The sequence below is a fragment of the Lactuca virosa genome, chromosome 3 (genome assembly GCF_052849685.1).
Source record: "Lactuca virosa cultivar CGN04683 chromosome 3, Lactuca_virosa_CGN04683_v6, whole genome shotgun sequence".
In the NCBI taxonomy this organism is placed as follows: Eukaryota; Viridiplantae; Streptophyta; class Magnoliopsida; order Asterales; family Asteraceae; genus Lactuca; species Lactuca virosa.
In genome coordinates, this window is record NC_136428.1 from 60,226,864 (window position 1) to 60,244,913 (window position 18,050).

At 34.8% G+C, this 18,050-nt stretch overlaps 1 protein-coding gene across 1 annotated transcript in view; it reads right to left on the reverse strand.

The window, feature by feature from the left end:
* LOC145165802 (protein JASON-like) overlaps positions 1-17,690 on the reverse strand; it is a 48,923-nt gene extending 31,233 nt beyond the window's left edge. The window contains exons 1-6 of the mRNA XM_079084701.1: positions 17,389-17,690; positions 17,249-17,300; positions 16,963-17,057; positions 15,422-15,666; positions 14,691-15,327; positions 14,505-14,587 (exon numbers count right to left, since the gene is read on the reverse strand). Of these exons, the coding sequence (XP_078940827.1) occupies positions 14,505-14,587; positions 14,691-15,327; positions 15,422-15,666; positions 16,963-17,057; positions 17,249-17,300; positions 17,389-17,478 (1,202 nt within the window). The 5' untranslated portion in view covers positions 17,479-17,690. The remainder of the gene's footprint in view (positions 1-14,504; positions 14,588-14,690; positions 15,328-15,421; positions 15,667-16,962; positions 17,058-17,248; positions 17,301-17,388) is intronic.
* Positions 17,691-18,050: the final 360 nt, after the last annotated feature.

Here is an 18,050-nt window from a genome sequence, read left to right on the forward strand (position 1 = left end):
CGTATATTCCTGATGGAAGAAATCCATAAAACCCGCTATTCCATTCATCCGGGCACTGACAAGATGTATCATGGCCTGAGAACCAATTATTGGTGGTCGGGAATGAAAAAGGATATTGCCTTATTCGTGGCCAAATGTCTTACATGTTCCAGGGTCAAAGTAGAACATCAACGACCCTCTTGACTATTGGTCCAACCAGAAATCCCCAGGTGGAAATGGGAAGCGATCGCCATGGATTTCGTAACCAAACTTCCTCGTACCACAAAAGGACACGACAGCATTTGGATAATCATTGACCGTTTGACCAAATCCGCTCATTTCCTTCCCATCCGTGAAAATTTCAAAGTCGAAAAACTTGCTCGGATTTACATCAACGAGATAGTTAGTCGGCATGGCATTCCTCTCAGCATCATTTCAGATCGTGATGGGAGATTTCTCTCTCGGTTTTGGCAATCACTTCAAACAGCCATGGGAACCCGCCTCGATCTCAGTACCGCCTATCATCCTCAGACCGATGGTCAATCTGAGAGGACAATTCAAACACTCGAAGATATGTTGAGGGGCGTGTGTCTTGGATTTCGGAGGAAACTGGGACTCTCATTTACCGTTGGTGGAATTCTCCTATAATAACAGATATCATTCTAGCATCAAGATGCCACCATTTGAGGCATTGTATGGCCGTAAATGCCGATCTCCTATTTGCTGGCATGAAATTGGTGAGTCCCACGTGATTCGCGCAACAGTGGATTCTCCAATCGTTGGTCCTGAGCTTATCCAGGAAACAACCGACAAAATCACTCAGATTCGCGATAACCTTCTCGCAGCTCGTAGCCGACAAAAGAGTTATGCCGACAAGCGACGCAAACCGCTTGAATTTACCCTGGGTGACATGGTCATGTTAAAAGTGTCCACATGGAAAGGTGTGGTTCGATTTGGACGCAAGGGTAAATTGGCACCACGCTACGTAGGCCCGTTTAAGATCATAAAAAGGATCGGACCAGTAGCCTACGAGTTGGATCTACCAACAGAGCTTAAGAAAGTTCACCCAGTATTTCATATAGCCAACCTCAAGAAGTGTTTAGCAGACGAGAACCTTCATGTTCCTCTCGAGGATATCCAAACCGACGAGACAATGCAATTTATCGAGAAACCCTTGGAAATTGTCGACCGAAAGGAAAAGCAACTCAAAAAAGTCGCATTCCCCTGGTTAAGGTCAGGTGGCAGTCGGCACGTGGACCTGAGTATACATGGGAGCGTGAGGATCATATGCGTACCAAATACCCACAACTTTTCTCTTAAGGTACTCTCTTCTTAAATTTCGGGACGAAATTTCCTAAAGTAGGGGAGACTGTGACATCCGCCTAAAATGGATTCGGGTCAACCCAACCCAATTGGAAATTTAATAAACCCTACTCAAGATTACTTGACGCTAATAGGATCAAAACTCATACAATACGATATAAATTGACGTTAACAGCAACATAGTATAGTACAACGTTATAACTATAATCAAATTAAATTATGATACCATATTAAAATCAAATCAAAGTATAATGCTCCAATTAAATTAAAAGAATCAAACTTGAATGCTATAATTAAACTTCAAATCAAAGTAGATTGTTATAATCAAATAATAACCTATCTTTTATAAAACTCCCTTTTTATAAACTTTACATTAAATTTTATAAAACTCTATTTTTATAAACTTTACATTAAATTTTATAAAACTCTTATATTAATTATGTAAAAGATGCTTGTGTTAGTGGGAAATTATGAAGACCACCAAAAGCAAAAAGATTATTCCCATGGTCTCCCACTCACACCTCCCATCCACTTTCCTTTCCTTTTTCTCCCAAAACATTATTCTCTTCACCACTTAAACCTTCTCTATTCTTTCTTTCACTCTCAATCTCGAAATTCATACAAGAAATACTCATATTTCAGCCAAGAACAATCTATTATACTCAAATCTTCATCCCTCTTGAAGCATTCATCAAGGTATGTTGTTAAAAGTTTCAAATTCATACAAGAAACAAATTAAATCCACCAAACGATCTAAAACTCATTTTATGCATAAAACTGATTTTTCTCAGAGTCCCATCAATAAAATAAGAAGTTCTGGAAATTTTCAGAAAATAACTTATTTTTATTGAATTACTATAGTTATTGCAATAAAGTAGGGCAATAATTCACATAAAATACTTTTTGCATACAATAAATTCTGAGAAAATTCTGGGATGACCTATATATTGATTAAACATAATTTATGAAGTTTCGTGCATTTATATTACTGTTTATTATTATTTATGATTTTTTTGATTAATTAATAATGAAATATATAAAAAAATACTTCCCATAGTCACAAATATCCGAAACTTATACAATGGGCTCTATATCATGTTATAAAACTATGGTTAATTTTACAGAATTTTTGGGAATCATTTATTATTTTTTCCGGATTTTGTTGTTGTTTAATCATTAAAGTATTAAATAAATACTAAAACAGTTCAGAAAAATATAAAATTTTTACAGTAATTAATATTATATGAAATAATGATTTCCTAATAATTTCATAATTTTTCAATACTGTTTACTATTTAAAACCATTTGCCTAAGTATTTAAGCATGTAAAAAATGCATTTTAATGATTATTTCATATAAATAATTGTTAAAATCTGTAAATAATTATAATTGGGCAAGTTATTATTTTAATAAGAAATTATTAAAATCTGGCCTAAATTGAAAATATAAATTAATTATGCAAAGTAATTAATTTAATTTAAAATTCATTTAACAAATGAATACCTTAATATTCTAATCAAAATGAGTTATTGTTAATTCATCTAATATAAGAATATGTGTCTAATTATTTGTATTAATACTCCATTCTCGTTTAGCAGTTCTAAACGAAAACTATTAATTATATTAGGTTCTACGTCATTTTGACCCGAACCGTCTATCGTACGACACACGCATTTCGTGTTGGGACTAATGTGAGTAATCTACCCCATGTTTTTATAATTTTCAATACTTTTGGGGTGTATCATGTGGTTCTAATATGTTCCAACTTCATTTTATTGTTTTATCACAATTGAGACATTGTTGGGACATTTATACGTGAATCATTAATTGTATAACTATTGTTTGTTTACGCTACATGTACTTGTAGTGCATTACCATTTTTAGTCTAATCTCCGTGACTATGCCCGTATTCTTGAGGTACGTTATGGACAATAATAGTGCTATTGGGTTGACCACCCCGCCTTGGGACGCTAAGGTGATTGATCGCACGTGCTTGAGTGTGTTTGATGATTAGATGCTCCATCCTATATATATATATATATATATATATATATATATATATATATATATATATATATATATATATATATATATATATATATATATATAGGGTGAGGACTTATTGTTGTTGTTATCATTTGTTAATCAATTTTTGATTTATAAACCGTTATCTCAAATACAATTGTTTGTCGACTTCAAAAGAAAAAACAAATTTCAAATTATAAATGTTTCAACTTCACAATTGTTTGCCGACTTCAAAAGAAAACAACTTCACAATAAAATTAGATTTGAAGAATGAGGGTAAAAACAGGTCAACTACGAGAGTTGGTGAGTAATCTAATTTTAGTAGAGAAAATTGTGAAGTTGAAACATTTATAATTTGAAATTTGTTTTCTTTTGAAGTCGGCAAACAATTGTATTTGAGATAATGGTTTATAAATCAAAAATTGATTAACAAATGATAACAACAACAATAAGTTCTCACATATATATATATATATATATATATATATATATATATATATATATATATATATATATATATAGGATGGACCATCTAATCATCAAACACACTCAACCACGTGCGATCAATCACCTTAGCGTCCCAAGGCGGGGTGGTCAACCCAATAGCACTATTATTGTCCATAACGTACCTCAAGAATACGGGCATAGTCATGGAGATTAAACTAAAAATGGTAATGCACTACAAGTACATGTAGCGTAAACAAACAATAGTTATACAATTAATGATTCACGTATAAATGTCCCAACAATGTCTTAATTGTGATAAAACAATAAAATGAAGTTGGAACATATTAGAACCACATGATTCACCCCAAAAGTATTGAAAATTATAAAAACATGGGGTAGATTACTCATATTAGTCCCAAAACGAAATGCGTGTGTCGTACGATAGACGGTTCGGGTCAAAATGGCGTAGAACCTAATATAATTAATAGTTTTGGTTTAGAAACTGCTAAACGAGAATGGAGTATTAATACAAATAATTAGACACATATTCTTATATTAGATGAATTAACAATAACTCATTTTGATTAGAATATTAAGGTATTCATTTGTTAAATGAATTTTAAATTGAATTAATTATTTTGCATAATTAATTTATATTTTCAATTTAGGCCAGATTTTAATAATTTCTTATTAAAATAATAACTTGCCCAATTATAATTATTTACAGATTTTAACAATTATTTATATAAAAATAATCATTAAAATGCATTTTTTACATGCTTAAATACTTAGGCAAATGGTTTTAAATAGTAAACAGTATTGAACAATTATGAAATTATTAGGAAATCATTATTTCATATAATATTAATTACTGTAAAAATTTTATATTTTTCTGAACTGTTTTAGTATTTATTTAATATTTTAATGATTAAACAACAACAAAATCCGGGAAAAATAATAAATGATTCCCAAAAATTCTGTAAAATTAACCATAGTTTTATAACATGATATAGAGCCCATTGTATAAGTTTCTGATATTTGTGACTATGGGAATTATTTTTTTATATATTTCATTATTAATTAATCAATAAAATCATAAATAATAGTAAACAGTAATATAAATGCACGAAACTTCATAAATTATGTTTAATCAATATATAGGTCATCCCAGAATTTTCTCAGAATTTATTGTATGCAAAAAGTATTTTATGTGAATTATTGCCCTACTTTATTGCAATAACTATAGTAATTCAATAAAAATAAGTTATTTTCTGAAAATTTCCAGAACTTCTTATTTTATTGATGGGACTCTAAGAAAAATCAGTTTTATGCATAAAATGAGTTTTAGATAGTTTGGTGGATTTAATTTGTTTCTTGTATGAATTTGAAACTTTTAACAACATACCTTAATGAATGCTTCAAGAGGGATGAAGATTTGAGTATAATAGATTGTTTTTGGCTGGAATATGAGTATTTCTTGTATGAATTTCGAGATTGAGAGTGAGAGAAAGAATAGAGAAGGTTTAAGTGGTGAATAGAATAATGTTTTGGGAGAAAAAGGAAAGGAAAGTGGATGGGAGGTGTGAGTGGGAGACCATGAGAATAATCTTTTTGCTTTTGGTGGTCTTCATAATTTCCCACTAACACAAGCATCTTTTACATAATTAATATAAGAGTTTTATAAAATTTAATGTAAAGTTTATAAAAATAGAGTTTTATAAAATTTAATGTAAAGTTTATAAAAAGGGAGTTTTATAAAAGATAGGTTATTATTTGATTATAACAATCTACTTTGATTTGAAGTTTAATTATAGCATTCAAGTTTGATTCTTTTAATTTAATTAGAGCATTATACTTTGATTTGATTTTAATATGGTATCATAATTTAATTTGATTATAGTTATAACGTTGTACTATACTATGTTGCTGTTAACGTCAATTTATATCGTAGTGTATGGGTTTTGATCCTATTAGCGTCAAGTAATCTTGAGTAGGGTTTATTAAATTTCCAATTGGGTTGGGTTGACCCGAATCCATTTTAGGCGGATGTCACAGTCTCCCCTACTTTAGGAAATTTCGTCCCGAAATTTAAGAAGAGAGTACCTTAAGAGAAAAGTTGTGGGTATTTGGTACGCATATGATCCTCACGCTCCCATGTATACTCAGGTCCACGTGCCGACTGCCACCTGACCTTAACCAGGGGAATGCGACTTTTTTGAGTTGCTTTTCCTTTCGGTCGACAATTTCCAAGGGTTTCTCGATAAATTGCATTGTCTCGTCGGTTTGGATATCCTCGAGAGGAACATGAAGGTTCTCGTCTGCTAAACACTTCTTGAGGTTGGCTATATGAAATACTGGGTGAACTTTCTTAAGCTCTGTTGGTAGATCCAACTCGTAGGCTACTGGTCCGATCCTTTTTATGATCTTAAACGGGCCTACGTAGCGTGGTGCCAATTTACCCTTGCGTCCAAATCGAACCACACCTTTCCATGTGGACACTTTTAACATGACCATGTCACCAGGGTAAATTCAAGCGGTTTGCGTCGCTTGTCGGCATAACTCTTTTGTCGGCTACGAGCTGCGAGAAGGTTATCGCGAATCTGAGTGATTTTGTCGGTTGTTTCCTGGATAAGCTCAGGACCAACGATTGGAGAATCCACTGTTGCGCGAATCACGTGGGACTCACCAATTTCATGCCAGCAAATAGGAGATCGGCATTTACGGCCATACAATGCCTCAAATGGTGGCATCTTGATGCTAGAATGATATCTGTTATTATAGGAGAATTCCACCAACGGTAAATGAGAGTCCCAGTTTCCTCCGAAATCCAAGACACACGCCCCTCAACATATCTTCGAGTGTTTGAATTGTCCTCTCAGATTGACCATCGGTCTGAGGATGATAGGCGGTACTGAGATCGAGGCGGGTTCCCATGGCTGTTTGAAGTGATTGCCAAAACCGAGAGAGAAATCTCCCATCACGATCTGAAATGATGCTGAGAGGAATGCCATGCCGACTAACTATCTCGTTGATGTAAATCCGAGCAAGTTTTTCGACTTTGAAATTTTCACGGATGGGAAGGAAATGAGCGGATTTGGTCAAACGGTCAATGATTATCCAAATGCTGTCGTGTCCTTTTGTGGTACGAGGAAGTTTGGTTACGAAATCCATGGCGATCGCTTCCCATTTCCACCTGGGGATTTCTGGTTGGACCAATAGTCAAGAGGGTCGTTGATGTTCTACTTTGACCCTGGAACATGTAAGACATTTGGCCACGAATAAGGCAATATCCTTTTTCATTCCCGACCACCAATAATTGGTTCTCAGGCCATGATACATCTTGTCAGTGCCCGGATGAATGGAATAGCGGGTTTTATGGATTTCTTCCATCAGGAATATACGAAGATTGTCACGATCTGGGATCCAGATGCGATCTTGATAATAGAAAATACCATCAGATTTAGTTTCCAACTCCCCATCAATTCCCGTGGGCATGTCATTTTCGGTAATTGCTGAGTGTTGGGCTCCTCGAATTCGGTCGCTGAGATTGGACAAGATAGGAGAACATATTAGATGAAATGCATGGGCATGTTCTTTTCGGCTTAACGCGTCGGCTACGACGTTTGCCTTGCCCGGATGATAGCGTATTTCACACTCGTAATCATTTAGGAGCTCGACCCATCGTCTTTGCCTCATATTGAGTTCCTTTTGATTAAGAATATGTTGCAAGCTCTTGTGGTCGGTGAAAATTACGCATTTAGTGCCGTAAAGGTAATGCCTCCAAATTTTAAGAGCGAAAACCACGGCACCGAGCTCCAAATCATGAGTCGTATAATTTCTTTTGTGGATTTTGAGTTGTCGTGATGCGTAAGCTATAACCTTTCCCTTTTGCATCAAAACACAACCTAGACCGAGATTGGAGGCATCGCAGAATACCACGAAATCTTCGGATCCTTCAGGGAGTGTAAGAATCGGAGCGTTACACAAACTTTGTTTAAGGGTTTGGAAAGCGTATTCCTGCTTGGGTCCCCAATCAAATGGTGTACCCTTGCAAATGAGAGAAGTAAGCGGTAAAGCAATCTTTGATAAATTTGAAATGAAACGCCGGTAATAACCTGCTAAACCGAGGAAGGACCGAAACGAACCATCTTTCTTTTTGATGAAGAGAACCGGGGCTCCCCAGGGTGAAGCACTAGGGCGGATAAATCCCTTATCGGTTAATTCTTGGAGCTGACTTGCCAATTCTTGCATCTCGGCTGAAGCCAACCGATATGGAGACTTGGTTATGGGAGTAGCCTCAGGAACAAGATCGATGCGGAACTCTAGCTCACGTACTGGAGGGAGTCCAGATACATCATCAGGAAAGATGTCGGGAAAGTCTCGTACTATCGGAATATCTTCGATCTTCTTTTCTTTGACCTTTGTTTCCACCACATGGGCTAAGAAAGCCATATATTCTTTTCGTAGATATGATCGAGCTTGAGTACATGACATAAGACTAAGCTTTTTCGAATGAGTCTCGCCATAAATACGAAGACTTTGACCGTCGGCGAGAGTAATACGAATAAACTTATCGTAACATACTATTTCAGCATGGTTTTGGGATAGCCAGTCCATTCCTACTATGATGTCGAAGCTACCAAGTTCCATAGGAACTAAATTGACAGAAAATTAATGACCGCAAAAATCGAAAGTGCAATCTTGGATGACTGCATTGAGTGAAACGTATTTTCCATCGGCGACTTCTACGGTAAAGTACTCATCAAGAATCGTGCGAGATGTGTGAAGTATGGGCTCAAATTCCAAAGACACAAAACTTTTATCGGCACCTGAATCAAAAAGTACTGACGCGTAGCAGTCATTTATGAGAAACGTACCATTTACGACCTTGTTATCGGTCTTTGCTTGGGTTGCGGTAATGACAAAGGCTCGGCCTTTGGGAGCTGGAACCTGCATTGTTGGATTTGCCTGGGCTTGGGTGTTGATGATATTGACTAGCCTAGGACACGTGTTTCTGAAATGGGTGGGGTCACCACAGTTGAAGCATGTTCCAGTTGGATATCGGGTTTGTGTTTGCTGATTTGAGGGTAGATAGAGTGGTCGCTGAGTTTTTGGTGCACGACATGTGTCCGCCAAGTGGCCATAGCGACCACAATTCGTACAGAGGCGACACGGGCTGGTGGTCATATGGTGATAGTTACAGTGGTTACAGAGGGGGTGAGGTCCGGTATACGGCTTTTTATTCGGTTGGGCTTGTGGGGTGACTTGGGTGATAGGAGTACCAGGGGTAATAACAGCATGGTTGTGGTGATGACTTTTCCGCTTCTTTTTGTCATGTCGGTGGGAGGACTCGGACTTGACAATTAGGGGGGTCTCAGGGGTCGGCTTTTCAGTTGACATCTTTGAACCCTTGCGTGGGAGGACACCATCGTTCATATTGTCCTCGTTGAGTTGACCTGCTATTTCAATGGCGGATTCTAGGGTAGATGGCCTGCTGCTGGTCACCGAATCACGGATCTGGCGTGGTAACCCTTTGATGTAGCGACGTATTGCAGTTTTCATAGGTTGAACCATGTGAGGTAGGAGTCTCGAGAGATCATGGAATCTATTGGTGTAGGTCGCGTTGTCGCCTCCCACCTGTTTCAGATTCCAAAATTCATCCTCGAGAGTTTGCAATTCGCTGTCAGGGCAGAACTTCTCCATCATGCGTTCCTTTAGTTTTGACCAGGTCATTCCCAAGGCAACAACCTCTCCCTTTGCCCGTTTTTCTAGGTTCCACCATGTGAGAGCATGACCTTGGAGGCACCCTGTAGCATGACGGACCATCAGGTCCTCAGGACACTCGCTATGGATGAAAGTACTCTCCATTTCTTCAATCCATGTGAGGAGTGCGGTGGCACCATCGATGCCTTTGAAGTAAGGCGGATTGCAGTTACGAAAGTGCTTGAACGAGCAACGAGGAGTGGTTGCTGGAGCTTGTGGCTGAAGAGAATGAAGTTGGGTTGCAATTGTTGGGATGACGTTTGCTACCTCCTTGGCGATAAGGGCAGCTAGCCTTCGGTTGTTGCGAGCAGCGTATGGGGGTCGTAATGCCATCTACGAGAAACACGCATATGGACTTGTGAGTTATTTGTAAATTGATTATGGAAATAAAGTTTTTAGACATTGTTGGGTAAAATAATTGTAAAACACTTGTTGGGCCATGGTTAGGAGTGTTGGGCACCTTTTGGGCTTTCCATGGTTACTAAATGTGAAACATGTAGCACTTGCGTGGCCCCCCACAAAACTAAGTTTTCACATGTCTTTCCCACTACTAGGCCCATTACGGAACTTAATAGTCCAATGAGTTGGCCATTTTGGAGTGTATCCTTTCGGATACGTTTGATAAGGTCGGGTATTTTGATGGCTCAAAAGTAATGTGAATGACGCGCTTTGGCCTATAGGTTTGGGAACTCTCGCCTTTGGTCCCCAGATAAGCAAACTGGTCCCTCGGTTGATTGGGATGTATACGAATGCTTGCCTAGTCAGGACTTTCAGGCTACCGGCACCTCCCCCTTCCGGTTACTACGCGTCCATTACTATGATCCTACCCAACTAGAGTGGATGACTTAGAATTTCCTATGAGCGCTAAGGAATATATATGTATATACATTTTTTTAAAACCACTTGAATATGTGTGTGATTTTCAGAGAAATAGGAGAATATTCACCAGTGTATGCACACATATAAGTGTCAGGAGTAATACGTATGCACTTAAGGGAGCAATTAACACACAAAGGTATTCCTAGGATTTTCTAAGTGTGAATTGCATGCAGTTGTGTGTGCATTTTATAAACTAGCATACGAGAGGACCTTAGAGGCTATAGACTAGGTCAAGGCAATTAACCTAATTCCCTATAGTCAAGGTCTCTGATACCAATCTGTCACACCCCGATCCTTGTCGGAATCGATCAAGGCGTGATATATTGTTCAAAGTCTCATGACAACTATGTTATAATATGATTAGATTCAATTAAGTACTAAGTATGCAAACAATATCCACAACATACAAATCCAAATACGAACAACATTTATTACATCAAATTTAAATAGTCTTATAGATTTCTAAGGCACAACCTATTTTTCATCAACTTCATTCTTCAAATCTGCATCATGGGTAAAAACAGGTCAACTACGAGAGTTGGTGAGTAATCTAATTTTAGTAGAGAAAATTGTGAAGTTGAAACATTTATAATTTGAAATTTGTTTTCTTTTGAAGTCGGCAAACAATTGTATTTGAGATAACGGTTTATAAATCAAAAATTGATTAACAAATGATAACAACAACAATAAGTCCTCACCCTATATATATATATATATATATATATATATATATATATATATATAGGATGGAGCATCTAATCATCAAACACACTCAAGCACGAAATTTCCTAAAGTAGGGGAGATTGTGACATCCGCCTAAAATGGATTCGGGTCAACCCAACCCAATTGGAAATTTAATAAACCCTACTCAAGATTACTTGACGCTAATAGGATCAAAACTCATACACTACGATATAAATTGACGTTAACAGCAACATAGTATAGTACAACGTTATAACTATAATCAAATTAAATTATGATACCATATTAAAATCAAATCAAAGTATAATGCTCTAATTAAATTAAAAGAATCAAACTTGAATGCTATAATTAAACTTCAAATCAAAGTAGATTGTTATAATCAAATAATAACCTATCTTTTATAAAACTCCCTTTTTATAAACTTTACATTAAATTTTATAAAACTCTATTTTTATAAACTTTACATTAAATTTTATAAAACTCTTATATTAATTATGTAAAAGATGCTTGTGTTAGTGGGAAATTATGAAGACCACCAAAAGCAAAAAGATTATTCCCATGGTCTCCCACTCACACCTCCCATCCACTTTCCTTTCATTTTTCTCCCAACACATTATTCTCTTCACCACTTAAACCTTCTCTATTCTTTCTCTCACTCTCAATCTCGAAATTCATACAAGAAATACTCATATTCCAGCCAAGACCAATCTATTATACTCAAATCTTCATCCCTCTTGAAGCATTCATCAATGTATGTTGTTAAAAGTTTCAAATTCATACAAGAAACAAATTAAATCCACCAAACTATCTAAAACTCATTTTATGCATAAAACTGATTTTTCTCAGAGTCCCATCAATAAAATAAGAAGTTCTGGAAATTTTCAGAAAATAACTTATTTTTATTGAATTACTATAGTTATTGCAATAAAGTAGGGCAATAATTCACATAAAATACTTTTTGCATACAATAAATTCTGAGAAAATTCTGGGATGACCTATATATTGATTAAACATAATTTATGAAGTTTCGTGCATTTATATTACTGTTTACTATTATTTATGATTTTATTGATTAATTAATAATGAAATATATAAAAAAATAATTCCCATAGTCACAAATATCAGAAACTTATACAATGGGCTCTATATCATGTTATAAAACTATGGTTAATTTTACAGAATTTTTGGGAATCATTTATTATTTTTCCCGGATTTTGTTGTTGTTTAATCATTAAAGTATTAAATAAATACTAAAACAGTTCAGAAAAATATAAAATTTTTACAGTAATTAATATTATATGAAATAATGATTTCCTAATAATATCATAATTTTTCAATACTGTTTACTATTTAAAACCATTTGCCTAAGTATTTAAACATGTAAAAAATGCATTTTAATGATTATTTCATATAAATAATTGTTAAAATCTGTAAATAATTATAATTGGGCAAGTTATTATTTTAATAAGAAATTATTAAAATCTGGCCTAAATTGAAAATATAAATTAATTATGGAAAGTAAATAATTCAATTTAAAATTCATTTAACAAATGAATACCTTAATATTTTAATCAAAATGAGTTATTGTTAATTCATCTAATATAAGAATATGTGTCTAATTATTTGTATTAATACTCCATTCTCGTTTAGCAGTTCCTAAACCAAAACTATTAATTATATTTGGTTCTACGCCATTTTGACCCGAACCGTCTATCGTACGACACACGCATTTCGTTTTGGGACTAATATGAGTAATCTACCCAATGTTTTTATAATTTTCAATACTTTTGGGGTGTATCATGTGGTTCTAATATGTTCCAACTTCATTTTATTGTTTTATCACAATTGAGACATTGTTGGGACATTTATACGTGAGTCATTAATTGTATAACTATTGTTTGTTTACGCTACATGTACTTGTAGTGCATTACCATTTTTAGTCTAATCTCGATGACTATGCCCGTATTCTTGAGGTACGTTATGGACAATAATAGCGCTATTGGGTTGACCACCCCGCCTTGGGACGCTAAGGTGATTGATCGCACGTGGTTGAGTGTGTTTGATAATTAGATGCTCCATCCTATATATATATATATATATATATATATATATATATATATATATATATATATATATATATATATATATATATATATATATATATATATATGTGTGTGTGTGTGTGTGTGAGGACTTATTGTTGTTGTTATCATTTGTTAATCAATTTTTGATTTATAAACCTTTATCTCAAATACAATTGTTTGCCGACTTCAAAAGAAAACAAATTTCAAATTATAAATGTTTCAACTTCACAATTTTCTCTACTAAAATTAGATTACTCACCAACTCTCGTAGTTGACCTGTTTTTACCCATGATGCAGATTTGAAGAATGAAGTTGATGAAAAATAGGTTGTGCCTTAGAAATCCACAAGACTATTTAAATTTGATGTAATAAATGTTGTTCGTATTTGGATTTGTATTTGTATGTTGTGGATCTTGTTTGCATACTTAGTACTTAATTGAATCTAATCATATTATAACATAGTTGTCATGAGACTTTGAACAATATATCACGCCTTGATCGATTCCGACAAGGATCGGGGTGTGACAGATTGGTATCAGAGACCTTGACTATAGGGAATTAGGTTAATTGCCTTGACCTAGTCTATAGCCTCTAGGGTCCTCTCGTATGCTAGTTTATAAAATGCACACACAACTGCATGCAATTCACACTTAGAAAATCCTAGGAATACCTTTGTGTGTTAATTGCTCCCTTAAGTGCATACGTATTACTCCTGACACTTATATGTGTGCATACACTGGTGAATATTCTCCTATTTCTCTGAAAATCACACACATATTCAAGTGGTTTTAAAAAAAATGTATATACATATATATTCCTTAGAGCTCATAGGAAATTCAAAGTCATCCACTCTAGTTGGGTAGGATCATAGTAATGGACGCGTAGTAACTGGAAGGGGGAGGTGTCGGTAGCCTGAAAGTCCTGACTAGGCAAGCATTCGTATACATCCCAATCAACCGAGGGACCAGTTTGCTTATCTGGGGACCAAAGGCGAGAGTTCCCAAACCTATAGGCCAAAGCGCGTCATTCACATTACTTTTGTTAAATGAATTTTAAATTGAATTAATTACTTGGTCCAGATTAGGTTTTTTAAGTAAAGGGTTGGTGTCTTAATACATTAAGCAAGGTTTTTTAAGCTTAACCCATTAAGTCATTTGGTCCAGATTAGTAAAAAAGAAACAGTCATGTATAGAATAAATGCTTAGCCCATTAAGTCAAAAATAAACATACCCAAATATGCCTTTATTCAGTCCATTCAGCCATAGTGATGAATCTTTTAGAAAACTTTAGAGTATGACATACCTTTCAACAGTAAGTTTATCCTCAGATAAAGCCTTTTCTAATCTTTCTTCAAAAGGTGTAGCATGCCAGCTAACTTTCTGATCCTGCACACCCACAACAGAATGCATATATGATATACAAAGTCTCGTTTTGTTTATGTTACACATAACAGGTACAAAAGATGGATAAAAAATGAACAAAATTTACCTCATTGTATTTATGAGTGGAATTGGGGATTCCATTCCCATCCCACCACTTGGGTGGGAAAGAAGCAGCTTCATCAGCATTCCAATGAGCTGCAACCATCCCTAGTATTGGTCTATCCCCTGGAGTTTTGCCAATTTTAGGAAGAATAGAGCCTTGATGATTCTGCTTTGGTGGTAGCCATGAAGACAAACTTGTATCCACATTTAACTCTTTTTCTTCTCTTTCCACTTCTGACTTATAATGTTCTTCAAATTGAGTTGAGGAGTCATCAGAACTAAAACTTTCTTCCACGAGTTTCTTCAACTGAGTAGCATTTTCCACAGGGCTTAGCACTGGGATCACATACTGAGATCTGATCCTTGGTTTCTTCCCAGTTTCTTCATTATGAAAAGATGCATGGAAGACAGTGCCAGGTGTTTGCATATCATTGGTTAAGCTGAGAGGGGTAGGGTAAGGTGAATGTTTTGAATTTGGTTCTTGGGAAGTAACTTCAGATGAAGAACTACTAGATGAAAATGAAGATGCATCAATCTCAGAATTAAATCGAACAGATTTGTTTCTAAACTGTGTGTTTGCAACTAGAGGAGTAGAGGAAGCAGTAGGACTCTGTGCTTGATTGGCATGTCCTGTCACACAACTACACAACAAAAGCAGTTACCTTTTCTGTTTGTTACAAGCATTAGTTTTGTAATTTTAGAAATAAAAAACTGACTAAATTTTAGAGATTTTACCTGTCTAGTGAATGTGATGAAGAATCTGATTTATTGTCCCATTCTTCAAAGAGTTTGATTGCAGAAGGTTGCAAATCGGATTGCTTCTCCAGTTTGAGCTTTTCAAGACCATCACTTTGAAGCCATGAATGAAATGTTGATGATTTTGTATCTTTGTTTTGAGGATCTAGATTTTTCAGTTTCTCATTGTTCTGAATTTCAACTGGAGTTTGTGGTAAAGTACCACAAGCTTTGAGAAACTTAGCCTGTAGAATTACAACTTCTAGTTAAATGATTGGTAAAACCGTAAAAGTATAGCTAGAAGCTGGGTGTTTGTTAAAGATTTGTGTATTAACTGCCTACTTTCCTTTTGGCTCTTTCACTATATGTGAAATTCTTACATATGTGGTCAAGAGATGTTAGTATACAAAGCACAAAATTTGATGAAGTATGTAACACTCAAACTATAAGCAATATTATATTATATTTGGGTTAAAAATGATTGATTGGGTCAGAAAATGGAAATGCATTTATACTTTGGTCAGATAGTTGGTATATGTTAAAAGTTTGACACCTTTTAGATTTGGCACCCAAACTCATGGTATTAACTAAGTCTTTCTTTTTCTTAACAAACAGGTTTCGTGTCTCTTATGAGACCTAACACTGACCAAAACATCTAACTTACGATTTTGTCTTCACTTGGGATGGAAGGTAACACATCTAAAAAGGAACTCGAGACCTAATGTATGAGGTTATCTAATAGTTCCTACACCAAAAGATTATATGGTCCATCACTCTTGGAAAAGTAAAAAAAAAATATATGCAGAGTATTTTGATTAACTATTAACTGTCAAATAACTACTGAACAATGATCAGCATTCAGAAAAGTAAACAAAAACGATCAAAATGGTGTTGTAAATAGCAGTAAAATATGACAGAAACAAGAAGTTGATGTCCAATTAGCATAAACCTACCTAATAAAAATATTTGCAAAATTGTCGGGTTCCTTGGGAAACTAAAAAGTGATTTCAAATATGAATAAACCAAAATTTTGAAGAACCTTGTGTCAGAAAAAGCATCAATAACAGAAAACATTGTTTTCAAAAATACAAGATGCAGCCTCAGTTTGTTGTCCTCTTCTTTTTCTTTGTTCTTAGAAATGGCAATAGAGAGGTTAACTGGTTAAGTAAAGTAGCTCTGACTCATTAGCAAAAAAACATCTTACATGAGTAAGATAAAAGGCTAGTCATTCACTTGAAGCAAGAGTTATCATGTTCCATTCCACTTAAATGAGAATTATCACAAGCAAGAAAAGTGGATTGCCTATGCAAAGTCTAGAGGCAAAAATATGATAGATTACTTTACATTGAGAGAAAAGGACAGATAATAGCATGATATTAAAGCTTGTCTAACTCAAATAAATAAGTCAAAACTCGCAATACATGCCTTTTAATTCTTATATATAACGGTTTAATCTATTTTTGACCTATACCTTCTGAGTTGTGTACTAACACCACTTGCTGATCGTTTTTCATTGTAGAAGACAACAAAAATATTATTACCTCAGCTTTCAGCTCCTTCGAATTGAAATCACGGGAAGCAGAACCTGGAACACTGCATTTCCTGTCCTTACATGGCGATTGATCTCTATCTTCAGCTGAAAGAGAACAAGGATTTTATGAACAATACATCAGCAAATAAATCCACAAACCTAAAGAAAATTCTCAAACATTTTTGTGAAATAGAAAAATTATATGTATAAACCTGCTTGAAAATGAGAGCGGCTCCAATAAAAACAGTTATATCAATGTTCACGAAGCTATGAGAAAATAACACCGATCAACTCACCTTCGAAAAGTAGCAAAGTCGATAAATGATTTCTAGCTCCAGACTCACGATCCTGACCGAGGTAAAATATAAACAAAAGTCAGAAACAACAGATCTCGGAGATTCCCCCTTCTTCTATATCTTTAACCTCTAGATCTTACCTTGGGGTTTGAAGCGATTGGTTGAGAGAGGAGATGGATTGGAGGCCGACGGTCATCTCTAACACGAAAACATGCGAAGAAACAACCCATCGTCCTTGCGATTAAACTCTACGAAATTCAATTTGAGTCAAGCAACATAGCATCAAAATCAAATTTGGAATATAGGTTATCGTACTGAATAAGAACCCTAGTTTTTATGTTCAGGTAGGAGCAAGGCGAGGTAAAACGTTTTTGAAATTTGAAAGACAGAAGAGACAAGAAAACGAGGGAAGATCCCGGAATTCAAAATTCCACTAATTGTAATGATGAATTATTAGCAGATGTTTTGACTTTTTAAAAGATTTATGTCGAATTTGGATATTTGTAAACAATCATAATTAACCTATTATTATTTGGATTTAGGTGATTTATATTACTATGTAAAACCATGTCGTGACAATTTATTGTTTGTTATTTTAAAAGAGTTTCTTCATAAGTGGCATTTGGCATTCTCAAATACCACATGACTTATTTACAAATCAAAAGTGCCGACTAATTTTAAAAAATATATATATATATATATATAAATTCATAATAGGCAAATTAAATGTTTCTCCATGTGTTCATATGAAAGTTATGCATTTCAAAATATCAAATAGCAATAACATAATCATTAATAATCA